The 25,546-nt window shown below is 35.2% G+C and overlaps 3 protein-coding genes across 3 annotated transcripts in view; 2 read left to right on the forward strand and 1 right to left on the reverse strand.

The window, feature by feature from the left end:
• LOC142342831 (uncharacterized) overlaps nucleotides 1-554 on the reverse strand; it is a 30,749-nt gene extending 30,195 nt beyond the window's left edge. Inside the window, exon 1 of the mRNA XM_075394431.1 lies at nucleotides 172-554. The gene's annotated coding sequence lies outside the window, so the exon portion shown is untranslated. The remainder of the gene's footprint in view (nucleotides 1-171) is intronic.
• The window catches only part of LOC142342839 (small nuclear ribonucleoprotein F-like), a 537,554-nt gene extending 524,299 nt beyond the window's left edge, over nucleotides 1-13,255 (forward strand). Inside the window, exons 2-3 of the mRNA XM_075394442.1 lie at nucleotides 562-832; nucleotides 12,897-13,255. Coding sequence (XP_075250557.1) covers nucleotides 639-832; nucleotides 12,897-12,954 — 252 coding nt within the window. The 5' untranslated portion in view covers nucleotides 562-638 and the 3' untranslated portion in view covers nucleotides 12,955-13,255. The remainder of the gene's footprint in view (nucleotides 1-561; nucleotides 833-12,896) is intronic.
• Nucleotides 13,256-13,302: 47 nt separating this feature from the next.
• LOC142342836 (actin maturation protease-like) lies at nucleotides 13,303-22,555 on the forward strand. Its single transcript, XM_075394437.1, has 2 exons — nucleotides 13,303-13,633; nucleotides 21,906-22,555. The coding sequence occupies exons 1-2, from the start codon at nucleotides 13,388-13,390 to the stop codon at nucleotides 22,518-22,520; spliced, it is 861 nt and encodes a 286-aa protein (XP_075250552.1). The 5' UTR covers nucleotides 13,303-13,387; the 3' UTR covers nucleotides 22,521-22,555.
• The last annotated feature ends 2,991 nt before the right edge of the window (nucleotides 22,556-25,546 follow it).

The raw sequence follows: 25,546 nt of genomic DNA on the forward strand, positions 1-25,546 counted from the left end.
TCAATAGGAAATTGAATGGTCAAACTATTGGTGAATTGGTAAGCATTCTATAGAGCGAAACTATTTTTTAGAAAAATGTTGAAGATACAAAAGCGTTGTGATGTATTCTTTGAAGCTAGAGAGAAAGTTAATGTTTTTAATTGCCACTGTTGGTATTATCGTATGGCTTACCTGTTAGTCAGACGACTTGATGATGCAAACTCTGAAAAATGTAAAAAATACTTAGAATAGAAGAATTTCTAGCTAAACTGAGTTGAATTAGTTTGAATTATTATTTCTTGTTGCAGAGGTCTAATTGAAGACGTTGCATTGTGCATTTGTTGGTTATTCTCCTTCTTTTGACGAAAGACAAGTGTTTTCTGTTCCCATCAGGCTTTTACTTAAGCTAACAACTATTTAGTCTTAAGTGGACTTTCTGTTTGCAATCCGTGCTTGTAACTTTGCTATTCGGTCAAATGTGTGAAAATGGTCGGTACAAGATGGCAATGTAATATGGGAACTATTGGGATATGTTGCTTAGACATTATATTCTTCGCAATGTTTTTACAGTGAGTTAATTTCAGATAGTTTTTGTCAACTTTTGAGCCGATCCATCTAAGCGTAGCACAGTACAGTGTTCTTAATATCAACTACCCACGATGTCTATGCCCCTTAACCCAAAACCCTTCCTCAACAATCTGACAGGGAAGCCCGTGTTTGTGAGACTAAAGTGGGGACAGGAGTACAAGGGGTACCTAATTGCTGTCGATGGGTATATGAATGTGCAGCTGGACCAGACGGAAGAGTGGATCGATGGCAACTGCGCCGGAGCTCTTGGAGAAGTCTTGATCAGGTTTAAATTTCCGCCGAGTTTAAGTCGACAATTTGAAGCTGTCGTATCTAATACAAATTTCATAGGGTACTATGAATTAGGCAATAGGGAAACTAGGGTATGCAGCCTTTGACAACCGTGCCGTGAAAGTTATTTTTGTCTTTGCTATACCATCAATCTAGTAGAAATAAAGAGAATTTTTCTACCAGAATTTGTTTTGCTCTAATGATTCCATAGCATCAATAATAAAACTAAGTTAAAAACAAGAAATCAGGTACCGTTAAAAACAAGAATAAATCTTTTTAAATCACTAGTTTTGTCTCATTTAGATTTTAGTGCGGTTTTCAAAATTTACCATCTTACTCTATTGACAGAATTAACAAACAGATAAACTGGGGCATAAAAGTTTGCTTTATGAAAACCAAATACGATACTGTCAGAGATCTACTCTTGGAGACTTAAAATTCTTCCAGCAGAGCTCCAAATAACACGGGTGTCATTAAATAGGTTTTTCAATATTCTCCAACAAACAAGAAATCGCTCTAATAAACATTTCAGATTTTTAGAAAACGAGCCAATTATTGCAAACTTACGAACCCATAACCTTTTCTTAGAAGAAAAATGGAGTAATTGTTCAATTGTTCGAAACTTTATTCGAAAATGGAACACACTTCCAATTACAATTAGAAAAGAAACTTCGAAGACCAAATTTAAACAAAAAGTTACAGCGGAAATGCTTAAACTACACGAAAGAGTTCCAATAGACAGAAGGGTTGCAGGATTCAAACATATTTTTTATTAAACCAATTTAAGGAAACCAAACCTTAGTTTGTTATGAATTAGATTGTAATAATAATGTATGATTAATACATTAATACAATCTTAGTTTGTAATAATAATACAACCTTAGTTTGTAATAATAATGTATGATTAATAAATTTCTAACATGTAACATTAACCAAGTGGTTAGTTTAATTTACATGTTTCAGATTTAAAAAAAAAATAAAGTATTTTTAAATCTTAACGCTCAATGCAGTTTTAAAGAATCTTTTTCTAACATTTCAAACTTACACAATGCAAAATTACGTTTTGCTGCTAAACATAAAATCTTTTTGCAAGAATTTAGATCAGCTGAAATTTTTTGTGAGCAGTTTAGTTTTACTTTAAGCAGTCTGTGTAAGGGATATCCCAGGTTGAGGTCCAGACAAAAACTCTCCTCTGATCAGACTCACTCGAGCGCATACCCGTGTGTTTCCAGAGAGAAGTTACAGGGTCTGGACGGCAGTTCGAGCGCGCTATAGTCTGAACCATGGTCTGGAGATGGTCTGATCAGAGGTCACTTTGGTCTGGAAAGTCTGATCATAGGCGGATTCGAGCGCACTTGAGTCTGATCAGAGGCGGCTTCGAGCACAAGATAGTCTTATTAGAGGCCAATTCGAGCAAATTATTTCAAGTTACCTACTAACAGATGTTTCTGCTGAAACTCAACAATGCAGCAGCATTCTGATCAGAGAATCTTCGAGTCTCATGGGGTTGATCAGAACCAAGGGTTCCAGCTGATAGCAACTGCCGTTCCACTTTGTGAAGATTTGGAATAACTGCAGATAAAGACGTTATTATGCAAAGTTTTCTTAAGTTCATCTATTCAGACAAAAACATGAATCAACGGAATACTCAAAAAATTTTTCCGGCACCTGGGTTTTTTTTCATTAGTAATGTTTTTAGAGGTGGCATTGCCTTAATTCAATATATTATTGAAAATTTCAATTTTCATGAAATGAATATATTATAGCGATAAATATATTATCTGAGCATATACGCACAACGGACTAGATTGAGTCTGATCAGAGTTTTTTTGGTCTGAAAAGTCGATCCATTGTCTGATTATGGTCTGAACAATGGTCTGAGTTTGACTCTAGACCATGGTCTGATCAGATCTTCTTCGGTGTGGAAAGTCTGATCAGAGACCGTCTCAGTCTGGAAAGTCTGATCAGGCAATTTCGGTCTGGAAAGTCTGATCAGAGGAAATTTGGGTCGGGAACTCAAACTGGATGGCTAAAAGAGTAATTCAAAATAGACTGTTTTACGTTTGAACGGCTATCAGAAAATAGATTATGCAATTTGATGTTTGTCGAGAACAAATTTAAGTTTGAAATAATTGACTCTAACAGCACTAAAGAAAGTCAATTCTTGAATCTGATTTTCATATTCAACCAGGCAAAAGATTTTTTTTAAATTAATACCTACCAAATAAAACAAACAAAATATTGTCAACAAACATGCACAACCAATTTGAAAAATTAATTATTCCTGACAAATTATGTACCAGTTCTTTGCGGTGACTTAAATGTGAAATCATCATCCTAAATCTCTAGGATGTTCTGCTCTTATTCCATTTTTCGTGAATACCGAAATCGCACAAAAAACCGCGAGTAAAACATTAATGCTACGTACCCACCCACGCTTAAATTGGTGTGAACGGGTTACAAACATTTATATCTGATACACACTCCAAATTTATTTGCTCTAGCGAAAGCACGGTCGAATAAAGAACAGTAATTGCGACAAGGATTATCAGATTTTAGCATACTTGATAAAAATGAGTAAATAAGATTTCCTTTTTTGCGGCTGCTTGAATTGTGAGGAAGAAATAGAGAGCTCTCAATTGACGTTTTTAAATTGTGTCGATAAAGTGTACAATAACAAAAAATACCATCTTCGGTAGACAATGAAGTAACAATTTTAGCACTCAAGAATTTTACATACGTCATTCAGTTCAATAATATGAAGATAATATTATAGTTTAGAAAACAGTAAATCACCGGGTCCACGATTTGTCCATGCATGGGCTTTAAAGGCGGCGAAGTTCGCAATTGGTACTCATATGCAATTTATTTTTAATGAATGTATTCAAAACAGTGTCTTTCCAACTGTTCTAAAACATGCATATGTCACACCAATTCACAAAAAAGGATCAACAACACAAGTGTGCAACTATCGACCAATTTTGGTCACACCAACTTTTGCTAAGCTTTTATAGAAGCTTCTCCTTTTCCAAATGATGGATCACATTAATAAAAACAATCTATTGAATAAAGAGCAATTTGTATTCCAAAACAAAAAATCTTCAACAGATGCAGTATTGTTTTTCACTGAGACAGTAATAGAAACCATGAATATGGGCAAAACACTGCAGCAATTTTCTTAGACCTTGCAAAAGCATTCAATTCATTTTCGCACAAAATATTTCTTAAAAAAGCAGATTGCTTCAACTTCTCTGAGCCTGCAGTTAATTTATTGAGATCTTTTCTCGAAGAAAGATCACAAGCGTCAAAATCGGCACCAAGGTCTCAGAACACATTTTCGTTAATCGTTATTTTATGTCGATATGAACCAGTAGAAACAATTGCAACAAAAATTGAAAATATTTTACTGAAGACGGACAGTTACTTGAAGGAAAATCAATTCACTTTGAATGATAAAACAGAACTACTTTATTTTTCTACCAGGGACGAATTAGAACCAAAAGTTACTTTTAACGGAAATTTAATGAAATCTGCTGAGAGTTGTCGTTATCTAGGAATACACCTTGACTCAATATTGACTTTTGGAGCACATCTAAATGTAGTTTTAAAAAAAGGCGGCCGCCATTCGCTAACTATATCTAGTAAGAAACCATATACCTTTGGAAGTAAGGTTGCAAGTTTTCAAATCTTTAGTCCTGTCTCATTTGTCATTCAGTGGAGTTTATCTACAAACATTGTCAGCAAAAAATATACAGCGTATAAATTGACAGATTAATTGGGGCATAAAAGTGTGTTATATGCGTCGTAAATTCGATCATTGTCGTGATATCCTTCTCAAATCGCATGTCCTACCAGCTGAGTTAATTATTTCAAAGTTTAGTGTTTTGGAACTCCACACAGACTTGAATCAGAGGATAGTATCAGAAACATTTAAAAAATGTGCAAACCGCCTACAGTTAAAACAGAACAAACGGACAAAACAGCTGATAATAAGAACGCAAAAGTATACTAAGCAGAGTAAAAGGTCTTTGATTTTGAAGAGCATACATAAATGGAATAAGTTACCCTCTAACGTAAGAGCGATGGCGAACAAAATTCTTTTCAAAAGAAATTTAACAGAGTTTTTGCAACGTCAGCGTGAAACTTTTCCTATAGATAGACAGTTAGGATCATTCGTGTCTTATTTTATATAGTAGAACGAACAGCTTAATGGGTAACATCAATTAATAACCAGAAGTCTGATGTGTAATTTTGATTATTTCAATAAATATTCGTGATTATTCTGAAGGCATGTAAACTTTAACCTTTGGGTTATATTATTAATTTACATGTTTGGAAAAAAAGATGATGGAAGCTCAGAAGTTAGTCCATAAAAAGAACGATGAATGTTGTCAAATAAATTTGAGAGTTTCAAACAGTTCCAATCGTTTTGAATGCGTCCGTGAACTCAACGCGAAAGCATCAACAAAACGATTTCGGCAGAGAAAACAGCCAAAAAATCATTCATTACATTCGCAAAATATTTGTGGAAAATTAGCTTTAAATTTTTGTGTGGCCGAATCGAATTGATCGGTAAAATATTTAGAGCTTGCAATCATCGATGTTTTTGATTGTAACAAAAGAAGGAGGTTCGGTAATGTGCGTTCGCACATGATGTTCCGACCCGAGCTCATTTACATTTTTGACTTAATTTTCAACCAACTGTAGATATAACAAAAATAGATGTTTGAGTTTGAAACAATCGTTGCAAAAACGTAACTACTAATTGAATTACATAATGCCATATCCCGTCACAGTGCCAAAGAGTTCTGGCATTAATGAGGCTGCGAGAAAAAAACGATAAACAAAATAAGCAAAAACAAACATTTCCCGGCAAAAACTGAATATCTAAATTTAAAAGCACCTAGTAACAACTTCAAAATGCTGTCAGATAAAACTTAAACTACACAAATTTTACTTTTACTAACAATACAGCAGATGGAAATTATTCCTAATGATACTAGACAACAAGTTGACAAAGAAAACCAATAATGTGGCGAAATTCAAAAATTAATCAACATTTTTCAAACCAGGAAATTTCAAAATTCTTAAATATCATTAGCTTTTAACAAAATAATCCTTGATAAGTTACTGAAGTATTTTTACGAAACCAAAAGGACCTGTGTTTTGTTAGACTAAGCCTTAGAAACTGACTAAAGATGCAGAAAAACTCAAAAAGTTTCAAACGATTTGCGAAAACACAAACTATTGATACCATTAAAATAAATAGCTATTAAAATAAATAGCTATCATCTGAATTATATGTGTTTTTGATTCAATTGTTATTTCTACTAATTCAGCTACAGGATTTGTACTGTGAGATCAGATACGTTTAATTGGGTCACATTTGAAAACCATTGGGATATGTTATTACGCGATTGTGCTGAAAGAAGAGAAAAAGAATCACAAAAGTTGACCACTCAAAAAACATACATGAAACCGCATATTGTACAAAACGTCAGTGACGGCATAATATCGGTAGATGTTTCGTTTAAATACAACAAGTTGCATTGGACCTGTCAATGATGTAAACAAGTTACAAGTTGACAAAAAGAACAACCAAAACTGAAAAATTTAAATTTGAAAAGTCTTTGAAAATGTGTACCATAAACTTTTACTTTTCGCTATAAACTGACTGGTTCGAACTGAATTTTTTCTATTTTCAATTAATTTTTTAACAGCAATGGGATTCTTCTTTTCCAACAATTTTACTCGAAAAAATGAACAAATAAGAACAAATACATTAGAACCACGATTTTTTTTTTAGAAAACTCGTAGTATCAACGCCCATTAAATTCAATAGCTTTCAACGGAAGCCACTACATCAGCTAAATTAAGCCTCGATGGGACCCCACGGATGTTGGCCTTTTATAAGTCACCAATAAGACATTACAACAAGTCATTGACTATGAAAACAACAACAACGTTGAAAAAACCAAAAATTCAGTAGAAAAGTGCGAGAAGTAACTGTCGAAGCCATTTTAGCCATAAGCTTTTCTCTGCAAACTCTTTCTCCTGTTCATTGAACGTCTTCTCTAAGCCAAAGGAAACTATCAATATTAGGATAAGGTAATAAGATTTCAAAACAAACCAATAATACAAAAACATTAAAAAAAATTTTAAAAAAATTTGAAATTTTGTGGCATTGAAGTCATATAAAGAATAGTTAGAAGATAAAACCGCCAACCAGATTAATTTTAATTGCATTATAAACGAAGAGGGTTTTGTCAATACCGAGACTGACTGACGGTTCGCGAAAAAGAGTTTTAGATTGGTTAATGTTCAAAAATATTCGAATTTTTTTAAAGTCTTTACACTCATTAATTTTAATAGCTTCCAACGGAAGGCAGTAAATACGCTCAAATATGCCCCGATTGGAAGACAGGGATGTTTATCATGCATAGGTAATCAATAAGACATCACAATACGTCCAATGACTATGAAAACAACAAGAAAAACGTGCAAAAACCAAAAATTCAGTAAAAATGCGAGAAGAAATTGTCGAAGCCGTTTAAAACATAATCTTTTCTCTGAAAACTTTATATGTGATCCATCGAACGTCTTCTCTAAGCTAACGGGAGCTATCAGTATTAGGATAATGTGATAGGATGTCTAAAGTAACCATTAATAAGAAAATATACAGAAATTTGCAGTAGGAAGAAGGAGGGTCCTGTCATCACTGAGACTGATGTTTCTTTTCAAGAAAATAAGTTTGATATGTTCATACTAAAAAAATTTTTGAAAAAATTTTTTTTTAAAAGTCTTAACAGCCATTAGCTGTCCTTTCAAAGCACGAGATAGACTCACTTAATGCTCATTATGGAACATATTGCACTTTTCGTCAATGAGTCTATGCTATAGGACACCAAAAAATTATCAAATCAGCAAAAAGAATACCAAAATTTCACTTAAAATTACGAAAACTCGAGAGTCGAAGCAAAAAAACATGAGCAATTCCTTGGAATTTTTTGCTCAGTGGGCTTCATTTGACTGTAAATCAGGTTTTTCATTATGAGAACCTCGATATGAAAAGTGACTAGTCTCTAGTTGACTTAAAAAAAAACAAAAACAAATTGAAAAGTAATCCCAAACAGAATTCGATTTTTTTATTGTGAACTTTCCTATGAGACCAGTACTGGTCTTTTTATTGTCTTTGGTCTATTAGGAACACAAAATTGGTTAATTTTGTGGCGTGAATTTTAATTTTGAAATACTGTTTTTTATAGAAAATATCCTAATTTAAAGAAAATTTACACTAAAAGTGAACAAAAACATGCCAAATATCCCGTGTTCACACAAAACTTCAATCCTCGATAACTCCTTAAAAAAACGAAATTGAAAAAAATCTTTTTAATTTTGATTTCTACTCTAGACGAGCTTTTTAATGATACCACTCACAATTCTCTACGATGAATATATCGATCGGCCAAAATTGTCTGAACAAAAAAACCCATTTGAGTATATAGTCCCCCCCACAAGTGGGGTCGGAACAATAACCGTCGCTGACATTCTCAAAATAGTTGAACAAATGCGGACAAAATGCAGCCTACTTTTGTTTGTGTAATTTTTTTGCGTGAAAGATTAAATTGTTTTAATCTTAGATTATATAAATTTTTGGTTCCAACTTTTGACAAAATTTTTTTGAAAATTATAAACAAACTGATCAATTTCTTAGATTAATATATATTTCTCATCATCTTGGTTTGAGAAGTGGAACAATCGCTAGGCTCGCCCATCTTGAAAACTTAAGATGTACACCAGAAAACCATTGTTCAAGAAAAATTGAAGATAAAAGATTAGAGGGTCACTTGCTGAAATCTTATATAACGGAGAGAACCCAGTGCGTTAAATATGTTTCAGGGAATACAGAACTGATAATAGTTTACTTCGGAGAGCCTCAAGGCTCGGTGTTAGGACTGGCCCTATTCATATATATCAATGACATCGGTCACCAAATAAGAAAACAGCCATAACGCTTTATTATAACGAAATTGTCCTACAGACAATAATAAGAGTTTGGTGGTAACTTGTTTCGGCGAGAGCTCCTAAACATATAGCAAAAAATTAATAATCAATAGTTAATATAGAGAAAACTCTATTTTGACAATAGGTCTGAAATGCTTGAATTCAAATTAAGTTCCTTTATTGAATGCGAAAGTGTAGTAAACAGTATGATAAAAACTAGTACTTGGTGGAGCATTTGAAGAACAAAGGTGCAAAACTGACAAAAAAAATGTTGCCCTGTTTTATAAGTTCAGATTTAATTCCAAAGTAAAAGCTCGTCTTTTTTACAAGTGCTCCAATCTGTATAATCAACAATCAAACATTTTACCCGAATATTTTCTCAAACATTTTAGTCTGTCAATATTAAATGAAAGTCAAAAACATGGAATACTTCTGGCAACAGAACTGCTTATCTACGAAATAGTAACAAGTTTCGTCTAAACAATTAAGGTGAGAAGAAAGTTCCTTTTTGAAGTAGAAAAGATGATTTAACAGAACACGAAAACGCACTAGAAAACTACTTAATTTCGTGTGTGGATTCCACCTGAGTTTTGTTAAAAAGGTTGAATAAAATTGACTTGATTTAGTCGCAACTCACATCATGCTTTCCTTAGAAATGGTGTCTCAGGAAACGAACAAATTGTTGATTTTTTTAAAATTAATGTTTGGTATCGTTAAGTTCTCTGCCCTCAAAATATCAACTAAGTGCTTTTTACTATAATCCAACCAACACTTTTTTGTTTCTGCCTCGTTTGCTTTCGGATGAAACCTTTCATACAAATGGACCAATTTTTTGAAAAAGTATCAGAATATCCTTCATCCTACCTTGTGGTTAAAATATGTTAGATGCTTCCCAACGGCAGGATTACACTAGTCAAGGTTGTATCCTTTCAAGACTGTAGGCTTATTTGTTTTTCTTGCCACGGTCTTGTTACTTACGCTCTTTTGAACAATTTTTTTTGCTACTGTTTCTATTTAGAAGACGCGCTCAATTTATCATTCAGAAAACGCGGTCAACTGAATAGCTCTGTATCATTCGAACGCGTATCATTGGCCAGTAATATCTATAAAGGACATTTTTGAGAGCTCCAGAAGTTTCAGGAAAAACAATTTTGTAAGCACAAATACTAAGAAAGATGTAGATAACTTCATATTGACTGACAATAGAGGGCTTAGACAATCTTCCGTCTTTCTCAACTCTAGCCCACCTCTTCTTTAAATATTTTTTTGCTAAGCTTTAAGTTGAGTGTTGATCTTAGTTTTTCACGACTCAAAAGAGGCGTTTTGGTTATCATTTTTTAATGTAAAGTTCATTTCCGCAGTTGAAAATGATTTTTTTCTTGAACAAAAAAGAATTGCAGAAAGAAGTGAGATTGGCATTTTTGTCTTTGCCGGTTCTTGAAAGGCAGCTAGAAAAGTAATTATGAGAAAATTTTCACTTGTAAGTTGGAGAGTTTTGGCCATTTTATTTATTAAACTCTAAGATCATTTTTGAGTTAGTTATGTAATATTTTTGGTTTTAGTCGAATTTTTAGTTTTGTTTGGTTGAGTTTTGTTGACTTTCTGTTGGTTTCTATCGGTTTTGTTAGCCTTTTAGTTCCATTGGCAAAAAGGCATCAATTTATCTTTTTTTCAAGTAAAATAGCTCAATAAGGTACGAATAATTGAATAAATTTTCAAAGTTTACGGCCCTTTTCGTCTTATTTTTTGTCTTTCGTGATATTTTTTATTGGGTAAATGTTTATCAATATGTATTTTAGGGTTATTGTTGTCGAGAGGAGAAAATTGAATGTTTGATGTTGTAGTTTCTAAAAAAATTGTAGCAATTATTCCGGAGTTTTTCATGCGTTTGTTTGTTTATTGTTTAGTATGTTTGTCATGTGGTTGTTCACTGATTGTACACAAGTGTTTTAGAAGTTCTGTTGAGAGCAGCTCTGGGTACTTCGCATCTTTAAGAGAGAATTGTAGAAAAGTAAAGAGATTTTGAATTTTGAGTTCTTCATTTTTCCCTTCTGCTCGACCTTCCTTGATAAATGATTTTGTTCTATTTTTTGGTAGTCTTTCTCTGGACATGGATTATATATTACTCGGTCTTCTGAAAAATAATTGTTTGGGAGAGGCAGTTTGTGAAACATTTGCAGTAAATTGTTTCCATTTTGTAAATTTTTCAAGAAATTTTCGGGTTTTACTGTTCGCATTATATTTGTCCCTTCATTTGGCGTTGAAATTGAATGATACAATGAAGTGAAGTATAATTTACTTTGCTAAGAGTATGGCTAAGGCCTGCGTTGTTTTTGTTCGAGTTGATTCCGCAGCGTTACGGCTATTATTTTTGGTTTGAGGTGTGACGCCTATTTTTCCTGTTACACATTAAAGCCGCAAACCTCAGCAGCAATTTTCAGCTTACCGTACTGCTCTGCAACTGGTTAATAGCCGCGTCCTCAATTCTAGGCGGCTATTATAGCGCTCCTAGTTTTTTACAATTCAAAGAATTTGAATTGTATTGGGGCGCTGTCTTTTTGTTAAGATCTGTTCACACATTTTCATGATTTTTGAAGTCAAATTGGAGCAGTGATTTTGGTCACGCCGAAACAGGAAGTGGAGCGAAAAAGCGAGTGGTTTTGCGGCGTGAAATTTTTTGCTCTAAATTTAAAGTATAGTGAGAAAACGATGTTTGAACTAAAATTCGCTTTCTCGCTAGTGGTTTTTCGTTCACATGCGGCTTTGGTTTTTACTGTTTTTACAATTTTTTGGATCGGATTTTTTTCTAAATGGTTTTCCAATCCATTCATAGTCCCTTCTAGGTCTAGTTTTCTGTTTAGTCAATGAAAATTCTTTGAATTGTACGTCAGGACTTGTCCTGCTATGTTTTTTTACTTCGTCTAACAGATTTTTGTTTCGTCTTACCGTGACTTCTTGGAATTGATTTTTTCAATGACTTACCTCACTCAAAAAAATGAAAAAAATGACTTCTGAGCTCACTTATGAAACTTTAAATTTTATGAACATTTTACTTATTAATGGTCAATAGTGTGCATATAAGTAGTGCCAAACATATACCCTAATTCTTGAATATTAGTCTTGAGTTTTTGATTTCAAATATTAATTTTGGGATCTTTTCCGTTTGTGCCCCCCCCCAAATATTGCACGTGCATGAGGGGGGGGGGGGGGGTGCAAATAAAATGCGCCCACTAAGCTGAGGGTGCACAAACGCAAAAGATCCTAATTTTGAAAAGCCCTATTAGGGCTTTCTCCTTATAGAGCTTATGTGTCTCATAAAAATGACAGTGCGAAGCTAACCCAAAAAGTCTAGTGGTCTATTAAAGGACTGGTGGCCGATCTGTCTATTTTATTTCTATAGTTGTTTCAATTCATGTAACGCCACATCTATTTACGTCTATCGCGGCTATTTACCGGCAATCTGCCGGCTATGTTTTTGTGTGTGTGATGTCTTTTGTTACATTTGTCAGATGTGAGTTTTAACTGAATTGCTGGATATGGAATTACCCGTATAAAGGAGCTTAGCTAGTGGTATTCCTATCCTAAAATGATATTGTTGTAGTAACGTTTTTATTCCGTATTTTGCAAGTGCCGGCTGCAGGACAAAAACTTTCTGGTTTCTGCTAAGTTTGATTCTATGTTAATAAAGGGGTGCGGGTTGTATATACGCATGTGTAATATTTTTCTTTTTTTCTTATTTATCAATCAATCAGACGCTAAAGCGTGATACTTGATAATGTTTTTGATAATTAATGACGGAGCTCAATCTCTAAATATTACGATAACTTAAGTTTGCTCTTAACTTTTTCAGGGTCGTTCAACGATAAAGCACCGCAACAAAATGTAATAAGCACTATAATTTTTTGCAAATTGTTATCTTTCTATCTCTATTCTACGTCCAGGAAGTCTACGTAGCTATTTCGGCATCATGTGGGCCATGTTTAAGCCTTTAGGTAAACTGCATGTTATTGTCCACCTCAAAGTTTATTGATGAAGTTTTGGTATGGTTTGTTTAGGTGCAATAACATTCTGTACATCAGAGGAGCAGGTGAAGAGGAAGAAGGAATGGCCTGACACTGATTGCATACTGACTATTCTTTATTTCCAAGAACCACAGCCGAACTGGATTTCCTAATTTACTTTGTGAGAAACATGAACGTATTGAAATTTGCCTGCCGCAAGCTTGCTGACCTCTGAAGCTCGCGTCTCTTCCGGAAAATTAAGAATCGAAAACTTTATGACGGAACTGTGTGATAAATTTTTCTAGTTGTTGCTAGTTGTGGCTGTGTAATCCTGTGTTTCATTTTTGATATCCTTCTATGTTGTTGTTTTGAAAGACTTTTTGTTGTTTATACAAATTAAATCTTAAATGATATATTTTTAATGAAAGAGCACTGCTAGAGATCAATCGCTTCAATCCTAAGTTGTGCCATTTTTCATTCAGACCTCATGGATTTCTGCAATAGAGTATGTAATTTCTGATACCCGAATAGTGCTGTCTATAACTATGGGTGATGCACCACCACCACCCCCACCCCTCCCAAAACCAACAGCAGTACCCTCTCAGAAACTGTATGCTCATTTATTGCCTTCGTATAAACCGAGAAACGTAAATGAAAACAATGATTCGACTGGAGATAGCAGCAAAGGTTTTTGGGAATTGTTCGAGAAATCGGCGCGGATTTTGCCGGACCCGTTCAGAGATAGAAGCTATGTCGTATGGTACAATTGTTCTGTTCGACCACAGATGCAGGTGGGTTAAAATCAATTGAGAATCTGAACCAGGTAACTATTGATATTAACTGATACTTCACGTAACTAAAAATGCATAATTTTCGGTGGAATTTTTAACACTGGCGTTTCGGGCTGCCTTTACTACTCACAATTGACCGCTTGATTTACAATTTAAAGCAACTGAGCTAAATTGCGCGTGCTATTTGCACAAAGTTTTACTAATACACTCATTAACTAAACGAAACGGGTTATATATTTTTTGTCAACATCGGCTTTTTATAGTAGTTTTATTTGGTTTCAGCAAAATTTGCTAACAGAAGTAGCGACAGTTTCGCTTGTTGATAACCACGTAACTCGGCTCATTAACGAGGCGGTTTTAAGTCTCATTGTAATTTTTGAAACCGAAAGAATTTGGGTTATATTTGGTAACGTTAGAAAAGGATCAAAAGAATGAGTAGTTTTGAAAAACAGCGTTATTTGAACAGCTTTTAAAGTGGACGGAGAAGCTTTTACAGAAACAAATTTTGGGATTTGAGATATTTTTTGTGAAGAGCAGTTTTTTTTTTATTAATAGCCGCCGTCAGCCTCTCAAGCGGCTGCTATTTAGGCGCTCTCCTATTTTTAATTCGCTTTAACTTTTGATCACATTTTAAATTTTACGTAAGTCATTATTTTCACGTTTGACTTCTGACTTACTTAACTCACTGTTTCAACTGAATTGATTTTAAATTCGTTCTTGAATTGAATTACGCAATATCGTGAATACGGACAAAAACAAAAGATTGAATCAAAAGAGACGGGATACACCGATAAAGCCCGGTCATTAAGTCATTCAATGAGGATTAGGTTATCAAAGTTTGCTAGCTGATATCGGTATTAAGCTTATTAGCCTTCAGTTTAGAAGCTCAATAAAGTATATTTGTAGAATCTAACTGAAACTGCACGCCAAATTAGAACACTTTTTGAAACAAAGAAATTACCGATGTGCATCAACGGCGGCTATTTTCCGGCAATGTGCTGGCTATGTTTTTGAATTTTTTAAACGTTTATAATGTAATTGCAATGTCATGTCTCTTAGTTTGGAATAAAAAGGTCCCATTAACCGTTTAAAAACGCTGGAGTTGTTTTTTTTTGAAAACTTGATTTGCGTGTTACAGTTTTGATTTTAGATTATCGTAAAATTTTGGTCACCTTTTGGGTTCTGCCTGAATTTTGTCCGTTTCGAGATTTTATCTGATCATTCACCTTGACTGATGAGAGGAGAATTGGGGTCTCTGGGGAGATATAATTGACCTTTAATAGTATTTTTGTCAATAGTTAATGGCTTTTATGTCTTTGACACTGTTTTAAACCTTAAGTTAATTTTGCCTTTATTTGTTATTTTTCATTTCTGATCAGTAAATTTCATTAATGAAAGGTAGCACTTGGTTTTCTAACAAAGCATCAGTGATTTTATATCATATGGTCTGTTTAAAATTGATTTTCTATGGTGTTCACAACGTGTATTTTCGTTTTGCCTGTTTTTGTTGTTTGATCACTAAATATCCTTTATGAAAGGAGACTGTTGGGCTTTATAAGTAGTTAACCAAAACTTTGTACTTGAGGTCATTAGTTTATCCTGTTAATGAGTTCGAGATCATTTATCTCCGATATTTTTAAATGATCTTTGAACTTTGCCTCTTTTTCTTTATTTTTCTTTTCGACTTGTATAACTTTTTAACCTCAAGTGGTGATCTCAAACTAACATAGCTTATAAAAGCTTTTATGGTATGGGCATTTTTATTCCTGAAACGTTTTCTTCTTCGTAGAATTTTTGAAGGAATGATTGTCTAAGCAAAAACTTTTTTCTCGCTGCTGATTTGAACTTAGAAGTTCAGTCTACTGTTTTTGTTTCTATAGTTGAGGTTATACTAAGTTTTAGGTGACTTTATCGGCCAAATAAACGCTGAAGTCGCTTTTGTTTCCTTGGTTTACAATTTTAGATGAATTGACGAAAATAATAGAGCTATTAGTTGTCATATTTTCGGATTTTTGGGGGCCGCGACGCCAACTCGAGCGAAGCCTTTACTGGCGGCATGTTCGAAAACAAGTTAAATATTGAATTTTTTCACCATCTGTGATATCTCTTGCTACGGAGTTAGATATCTACTATCGTAGTCGGCATAATCATACTCTTCTGGAGACCAAATTCCGACTGGTTGAGGTTCTGGTGGGCTTACAACCGGTAATTCAAAGGATGTCTCAACTGCTGGTGGTGGTAGGGCCTCCTCCTGGATAACCGTTTCGGTTACTGGGTTATTCTGTCTTTGGAGCACACCAAACTCTCGAATCCAAAGTAATCTGGAGCTTTTCTGTTCCTCTTTGATTTTGAGGTCGTCGGGGTGACAGTCGAAGAGGCTGCTATCGAAGAGGTGGTTGAAGTGTTCGGTTTAGCTGACTTGAGTGACCGACTTGTTCCGGCTTGAGGTTTGTTTTGTTCCGTTTTCGAGTCGACATAGCCTGAGAAATGTGCTATTCGCCGAAGAATTTCCGGAAGCATTATCAGATTGAGGTCATCTTTTTCACTAAGTCCACTAAGTAATTGGTCCACCAAAGTCTAGCTGGATTTCTTCGTTAGGTTCAGAACAATTCCGTAAAGGTTGCCATTTTAATGCTGGAATGACGGGTTTTAAATTTGTACCATTCTAAGTGCAGGGTTTGCACTGTGTGGTCTTATTGAGGATTTCCCTATGCATGTAGGGCCAGAATGCATATTGACTCAGGGTAATCATACCCCAACTGCCTGGATGGGTAAGATGCAATGATTCGAGAACCGCATCCTTTATAGAGTGTGGTATGGCCACACGGTCGTGCACAGACGCATCCAGAGCAAACGTGCAGACCTCTCCAGTACGAATGGAGGTAGGGATTGACCTCCTCACATCTTTGTTCACATCGTCTTGGAGGATGCAATCAATCATATTCTTTCAAGACTGCATCCTTGCTTGTGAGTACTGCGAGAAATCCCTTTGTGAACAATTGAGTCAAATTGTTCTCAGAGACCTTCTCCTTTGAGAGTTCCAAGTTTGGCGATGCTGGGCCCTCGTTAGAAGAATGGGTGGAATTGACCGCCGAATTGGCTGTAGACTGAAAGGTTACTCTGCTGTTCGCAGGTGTTGGTGGAGTTTGTTGTGATGCATGATTGACAGTTTTGTGGCGTGGTATTTATATAAATTGTTGCAATGGCGTCACGAATGCGGGTAATTGTTGCAACCGCCATTTCCTCATCATATATTGGTTTGTAACTTTTGCTTTTTGATGTGGTTGGCGAGAAATGTAATCTACCAGCCTCATTTTCGCACCTCGTTTATGTTCAATATTAAAATCAAAAGGTGATAATCGATCCACCCAATGAGTTAAACGACTATTGTAGGACTTGTTAGATCTGTATTCCTTCATGATTGAAAGTAATGCCCGATGATCTGTAATGATTGTGAATGATTTTTCAAAAATAATATTTAAAATACTCAACGGACCACACCACTCAAAATAGTTTAATTCTTTGACGCTATAACGTTCCTCATTTGAGTTAAGGAAACGAGACGCCGGGAATGCGACTGTATGCCAACCTGTTGGTGACTGTTGTTCTAATGCAGCTCTTAATCCACCTCTGGATGCATCGCGGATTTCCAAACGCGTGTTCTCTGTGGCATTTGCTACTTTGTTTTTAATATGTTGGAAGTGAGTTTCAAGTTCATTATTCCAAATATTTTTAGTGTTCTTTTTAAGTAAAGGTCGAAAAGGCTGGCATAATTGAGAAAGGTTAGGAATTATTTTCACAAGGTAATGTACAGGTCTGAATAATGATTGTAATTGTTTTAAATTTCTAGGTGCTGTTAAATTTAGAATTGCTGATTTTTTAGTCTCAAGTGACGCGAATCCAGATTGGGTAAATTTCAACCCAACCATTTTATTTCAGCGACGTGGCATTTGGGTAATTTTATTATTAAATTATCCTCGTCTAATTTTTGAAGACATTTATAAACTAACTTTAAATTATCTTCTTTTGATCCACGGCTAACTACTATAATGTCATCTAGAAAACAATGAGGATTATCCAGTCCAACTAATGTGTAATGCATTCTATTTTGGAATGCCGCTAGCATGTCAGTTAGCCCGTAAAATCCGGTAATAAAACGATATGTACCTGTACCCCCACCGCTAACAATGTTAAAATTGCAACGCCTGGAGGTTTCCGGGTCTAACTTTAGTTGACTGTATACGTATTTCAAATCGGGTGTTGAGAATTAAGCTGTTTCACGTGATGCGTTTCTGTTTAAATTTTGTTGTATCGTGTCACATAGATTATCAACATTACGCATTTGGTATTTGTTTTTGTGTATAGATTTATTTAAATCTTTGTATTTAAAGCTAGTTTAACTGTTTTATCTCTTCAAGTTTTAATCGGAACAACTATTTAACTTCATGATGTGCTTTTCATCTAATAGTTTTTTTAAGTTCTGTGTTTACTAAGGATTGAAGGTTAATAGGAACTCGGCGTCCTTTTTGATGTGTTGGTGTAAAATGTTTTTGAAATGTAGATTTTACTGTGTGTTTTAATGATTTATCAATTCGAGAGATTTATCAATTCAGTCAAATGCTATTTGTTTCTTGATTAAACATTGGTTTTGATCAATATTTGAGACTTGTTTAGTTTGTGTGAGTGATAGTCCAAGCTGAGAGAAGAGATCTTGTCCAATTATTGGCCTATGACCGTCTTCAACGACTGTAACATTGACATTTGCAGCTGCTCAATTGTTGCATTTCACTGATGTAATAATTACACCGATGGCCTTGATTAATTCGTTGGAGAAAGTTTTTAGCCCGTGAGTCTCCGGAGATTGTAACCAAAAGCTTTCTTGTCTATTCAATACTACTGCGTTTGCTAGTGCAAACGCTCCCCGAATCCACTTATCTTTTTTGTATCTGTGTTTCCGATGCGAATGTTCACATTAACTGGTTCCACTTCTCTGTTATTGTCACTATCAGAAATTACAGCAACACAATTATCATCAAATTAATCATAATCAGAGCCATAGTTAGCATCATAAATACTGTATCCTTGGAACATAGTCTCAATTTGATTTACTTGTTCTACCGTGGCAGAAATAGCGATCGTTGCTGCATTCAGAATTAGTATCATCTACGTTGTTGACCCTTGATTCTGGCTTCATTTGTAATTTTTTCCTTCTACAAACTTTTGCAAAGTGATTTGCAATTCCAAAGTTTTTGCAGTTGTTTTCTGCAAGCAGGGCAGTTCTGACGATGACTAGTTGACTATCCATAACCACAGTTTATATTCGTCGAGGGTCTGGCTCTGTTCCAAGAATTTTGAATGCTCTCTCTCTCTCTCTCTGTGTGCGCGCTCGTGTGTGTGTGTGTTGTGTGTGTGTGTGCGTGTGTGTGTGTGGTGTGTGTGTGGGGTGTGTGTAAGTGTGTGTTCGTGTGTGTGTGTTTGTGTGCCTGTGTGTGTGTGCGTGTGTGTGTGTGTGTGTTGTGTGTGTGTGATGTGTGTGTTTGTGTGCGTGTGTGTGTGCGCGCGTGTGTTTGTGTGCGTTTGTGTGTGTGTGCGTTTGTGTGTGTGCGTGTGTGTGTGTGTGTGCGTGTGTCTGTGTGAGTGTGTGTGTGTGCGCGTGTGTGTGTGCGCGTGTGTGTGCGTGTGTGTGTGTGTGTGCGTGTGTATGTGTGTGTGTGCATGTGTTTGTGTGCGTGTCTGTGTGCGCGTGTGTGTGTGTGCGTGTGTGTGTGTGTGTGTGTGTATGCGCAATTATGTGCATGTGCATATTCGCAATGAAAACATCTCGGATGATAGATTCCTCGTGGCTACCGAGATCACAGTTCAATGACAGCTCTACGAGAGATCCGTAGTGTTTTTTGACTGGTTCTCCTTTAAGTTTTTTTTTGAGTTAGGAAAGTATAACGATCGGAAGTTATATTTCTCTGCTTGGTGAAGACGTTATCCAAACTCTCACAAAGGTCCTTTGTAGAAATTTGATCAACCTGAATAGTTGGTTCTTGAGAGCCAAATATCCGACGGCCTTCCATACCAAGGCTAAGATAGGTGAGCGAGACAGCTTTGGTGTCTTAAAACTTCCATGGTCTATCACCGCACAGCATTCACGCCGCTTCATTTTTCTGACACTTGTTGAGCCATGCATTCTGAGTTGTTCATTCCGAATTCTGCGGTCTCTTTCGCTTTGAGCTGTGCTATTGTCAACATCTTCTTCGTAGATAGGTTAGGGAGGAAAAGTAACTTTATCTGGTGGTGCTTCTCGTAGGATATCGATCGAAATACCCTCTTTAGCAAGTATGGCTAGCTTCAAAATTATTCTCCAACGTTCCCATCTCAACGGGGGTTCCAATGTCGGCCGTTCCCAAAAGGGTTCTATTCCCAAAAGAGCACGTTTTTTGGTTGCTGACTTCGCCATGTGATATCCCTTGCTACAGAGATATGTATTTGAGCCAAGAATACGTAAAGATTTAGTGAAGTTGGATTCGAGGTGCGAATCCACTGTATTCTGTGAAGTGTAGGGTTACAGCTCTCAATTATATCAGGCAATAGTGTTACGATTGCGGCACTGTTCTAAGACGTGGAATTCCTTCTCGAATCCTTATTGAACTATTCGGGTATCAAAAGAGGAGAGATTGAGAACAACTGAATTTCAGAAATAAAGTGATGAGAATGAAAGATAATTTTAAGTAATAAATGGGAAAGCGTGATCATACTGAAAACTTGACTTTACAGTCGGAGGTACAGTTTTACCTATGTGAATACATATATGAATAAACTTTTAACTTAGCTAACACAGGGACAACTAATAATTTAGTATACTTTGTAAGTTATGGTACAACCGTACCACACCATCGATTAACAATATCAACAATTCCCCTCTGTGTATATGAAAGATAGCTGAGAATTTTTCAAAACAATCGATTTTTCAGTCAGTCGGTTTCGACACTGAAGTTTTAGATTCAAGCATACGATCATTTCACTGTGGATACTCCCGACTTAAAAACGCAAAAACTGGTAATTTTTAATTTTGTTCTCAATTTTGTCAAACCGTAACAGCGTTTTTCTTTTCCTCTGTTCCTGGCGAATGTTAGACAAACTGTTGATTTATGGGATAAATTCATTTCCGACTCGAGAAGTTTTTAAAAAGTTTAAACTTTCAATGAAAGTCTTCAAGGGCTAAAAGGTCTCAAAATAGTTTTAACGCGGACTAAAGTTCCAGAAGCGAGTTCTGGGTATATCCAGCTTTGTTTTAAGTACAAGTATAATCATTGAACTGTTCCCTCCCCTCCCCTCCCCTGGAAAAAACACGAAAAGGTTCCAAAATTTTTTTTTCATTGAAATTTTTTTTGCAGAAATCTTTTAGCATGAATGTCACGTGAGTGAATATGTTTCCGCATACTGAAAACTAACAGCCATATCTGAAGTTACTCTGCACGCTGATTCACTTGAAGTTGTTTTGGGAAGGAGAAGCACTAAAAATTTTAATGGTTATGTCTTGTGGTTCATATGACATGGAATGCAATGGGTTCGTTCAAAAGTGACTGTCTACAAGTTGTTGCAAAAGAACCTACCATTAAATATTTTAGAGTTTTTGTTAACGGATGTAATTGCAAACTTTTTCTGGCCGAACTTTACAAATATGCATTCTTAAGTGTTCCAAGAACTCATTACAGTTATCGCATCGATTTCAGCACATGATAACCCTATGAACATAATGCGGTATCTATGGAATGAATTTGATTTGTGTACAAATTCAATGCTCAAGTTGTTATTCGCCGAGTATTCTCTGGTTTAGTGCTCACATTTTTTTGGTGCTCTGTCTGGGAAGTTTGGAACATGATAAAGTGCAGCAAACAGAATGCTTGCAAGCAAGCAGACGAATAAAATATTTGAATTTATGAGGTGCAGAGCCAAACAGGATTCAGAAGGTTGAGATCGACTATAAGGAAAGAGTATAGTCATCAAGTCCATTGAGCTGGGGATGTGAAATTTTACTTGCGTTATTGATTATTCTTGTTGAAGTTCAACCAGAACTTCTGTTCGATAGATGCGCTACTACCCTTAAAAAATCATAAACTTTCAAATTAAAATTGTTTTTTTACATGCCTGCCGTTTATGAACCAAACTTCATCATTTTCTCAAATTGATAAAGTTCGATTTTCTTCAAATGATCTAATAAAAAATGTATCAAAATCCTGTTTGTTAGTTCAACGTCAATTCGCCTTCAATTTTCGTTTAGGACGGTCCCAAATGCGGCCTTGTTGCTTTATCAATTGCAAACAAAATTGACGTCGATGTCATGTTCAAGTTATGCGTAGACTTGGGTTTCACTCAATTTGGGGAAATGTTTTCTGCAAATTGGATGACTCAACTGGTCAACAACTACGAATTAGATTCTAGGTTCACAGCTGAAACTTTTGAAACGACAAAAATGTCGTGGAGTTTGGTTCAACATTGTTTGGATGATGGTGGATTTCTGTTAGTGCCATACGATTTGGGCACCGACATGAAAATAGGGTTCGTAAACGGAACAAGAGCACACTGGGTGTTAATTGTTGGAATAATGTCAACAAACGATGATGATGATTTATCTGCGCAACCAGATGAATGTGAACAGATTTTAAAGTATTCACACAACGGTCCCAAATTCGTGAATGAGGGAAATTTGAAATATTTATTGGGATTCCATGGGAAGACAAGACGGATGTGTTTGTATGGATGGGATGAATTGATAACGAGTAATATGCAGTTACATCAGCCAGGGAAAACTGTGGAAGAAGGATTTGTAATCCCTGAAGAGGGAATTAATAAAACTTTGAGCGGAAAATTTGTTATTTTGAAACCCAACAAATAAGATATGAATTGGATGCAATTAAGTTTAGAAATTTGTTTCCTGTCCCAGAAAAATTACGATCACAGTTAACAGTATTTAGAATTTTATTATACATTGATTACGTGGGTTGACCTAACTTAATTGTACTCAGTGCAAACGAAATTTACTTGATGGCGTTGTAGCCATCAAACTTTCCATTTACGTTCTATAAAATAGTTTCATTTCACTGATCTATAACTGATGCGGCACTACACACAAGTCTTTATCATGCCATTTTGTATGTCTCACCATTGTCTCACCCTTCTCTATTCCAACCCTTAAAAATTGGCGTTGACAGTGGAGAGTTTTTTCACGCAAACTGTTCTTTCTAAAAACAAGCTAACTTAAAGCCTACATCAAATTTTACAAATTCCGCGACTTTTTTAACGACTGTAAACAGATTTGGAAACAATTTTTGATAACAAGAGCGCTACTTTCATTGTTTCTATCAAGAAATTTTGTCACAAAACATAATTTCTGGATGGAAAAGGCAGTCAGTTAAAGTATACTTCTTTTTTGAAGCTAATATTGTCTTTTCCTGACTTCCACTTCAAGCTCTCATACTAGATTGTAGCTTCATTCAATGGAGATGTACAATGGAGATTGTGTACAATGGAGATTGTACAAGTCTCATCAGTATGTTCTCAATTTATTTAATTAAATCACCGCCAGTTTTTAGAAAAGCAGGAAAACTTTATGTGAAGTTGTTTTTCCGGATAATCAAATTCATATTAGACTTTATACTCTTAAGGTGGCTCCAAATAAGCGGCAGCTTGATTTAATGGAACACTTGTATGATAGTTCATTATGTTATAGTTTGAATGATATTAACTTAGGTGAAATTTGCGTTGTTGACAATTTTTTGCAGATTTTTAAACAATAACTGAAATGATGTTACTTTGTTAAGGAAGGTCTAGTATAACAGAATTGTGACCGAGTTGCAATTCTAGCAAACAGGAGATCCCGAAAAAATTATATTTTGCAAATCCTGTTTTTATTGCCTGGTTGTTAAATGACGTAATTTTTTGTGCTCTCCATTAAATCCCTCATTTGATTCGCTTCACGACGTTCAGTGTTGGACTGCGGAATGAGACTAAAGCCGTTTAGATTTGGCAGAAATTAGGTTCCCTAAATTTTAACTTAAAAGCAACCTAAAACTTTCGGCAAAAACTTGACATATTCTTAAACTCTAATTTTTGATTGTTGCTCTATTCTTCGACAATATTTTCTTCAGTTTTATATTTTCTGTAATCTCACAAGCAAACCTTGAAAATCTTGCGTTATTCCAGCTTGTTATTTTGCTTGTTTTACTACCGCAAAATTTTACTTCCGCAAATTGTTGATTTGGCTGCTTTAAATTGAAAATTCTTTCATTGTTTAATAGCCGCGTCAGAAATTCCAGGCGGCTATTATTGCTATCCTGTTTTTTTTACAAATCAAAGAATTTGAATTGTATTGGGGCGCTGTGTTTTTTAATAGCCACACAGCGATAGCTGTGGCTATTATTGGCCTTCTCATGACTTTTTTTTTATTTCGTCGTTGCGATTTTTGTTACGACTATATGACGTCACAATCACTTCAAATCTGCTTTTTGTTCATTCGTTCATGCAATTTCAACTGAAGTGCTTGTATGACGTCATTTTTCGCTCTTAGTGGAGCGAGTTTTTCGTTCATTCGCGTGATCAAATTTTTGGTCACACTTGACTTACGTCACTCTCAAAAATGATTTCCTCACTTTGAAGTTGACTTTTATTTACTTTAATTCAAAGAGATAAGGTCAAATGGATGTGTGTCACTCTAAATGAAGGTTATTTGAGAGCAGCAAAAATTTATATAGATTTTTAATCAAAATATACCATATCGGCCTTCAATGAAAAGACGATTTTTTTAATCTGTCTTACTGTTTTTTTTGAGACTGCAGGTCTAAAAAGCTATTGCGGCTATTTTCTGGCAGTCTGCCAGCTATGTTTTTTTTAAATATGTGTTCACACATTTTTCAATGACTTTGATCTTTCAAAACGGGATAAACAGGTAAAGCCCAGCGGGCATTGAGTTTCATCAGAGGCCCAAAGGGGGCTTTACTAGTACTCCAAGTGCTTAGAGTGGTGCAGCTGCTGGTATGGGTAAGGTTAAAAGGTCTTTTTTAGGAGTTTTTGGGCTCGAAATCGTTCAATTTTTAATGTTTTTTGTGATTTTTTTGAGTTTTTTGTTTGATTAGTCTTAGGTGGAAGTTTTTAAAAGTTGATGAAGGCCTTGTGCGAGAGAAAATTACTTGTTATGACCATTTTATAAGCTATGTGTTTTGGTACTACAAACACTAACACGCAAAAATGATACTAATTTTTGCCCTTTTTTCAAGTTTTTTTGAAAATTTTTGTTATTTTTAGCGTTTTCCCGGCTTCAGGGGCCAGTGAATCTCCTTTAAGGTTTGATAATATGACACTTTATAGTTTCTAGTAATAATGGATTCGTTTTCAACATTTTAATGTCCCGAATTTTAGCATTCTTTTTGATAAAATCTGCATTTTTTTTGAGAATTCCTAAAGTTTTTGTCAATTTTTGATATTCGTCCATTCTCAAGTGCCAGAAAACCTATTCCACGGCCTGATCAAAATTTATTGTATGGTGGTTAGTTTCAATGGTTTTGTTTTCAACAATTAATCTTTTCGAATTTTAAAAATTTTTTTGAAAGAAATTTGCAATTTTTTTCAAATTTTTTCAAAGCATTTGTCTTTAATTCCTAACACGCAAAAAATGATACTAATTTTTGCCATTTTTTTTCAAGTTTTTTGAAAATTTAATATGTGTTCAATTTAATATGTGTTTTTTTAATATGTGTTCACACATTTTTCAATGACTTTGATCTTTCAAAACGGGATAAACAGGTAAAGCCCAGCGGGCATTGAGTTTCATCAGAGGCCCAAAGGGGGCTTTACTAGTACTCCAAGTGCTTAGAGTGGTGCAGCTGCTGGTATGGGTATAATTTAAGGTTAAAAGATCTTTTTTAG

The sequence above is a fragment of the Convolutriloba macropyga genome, chromosome 7, assembly GCF_964194025.1.
Source record: "Convolutriloba macropyga chromosome 7, txConMacr16.3, whole genome shotgun sequence".
Classification (NCBI taxonomy): domain Eukaryota; kingdom Metazoa; phylum Xenacoelomorpha; order Acoela; family Convolutidae; genus Convolutriloba; species Convolutriloba macropyga.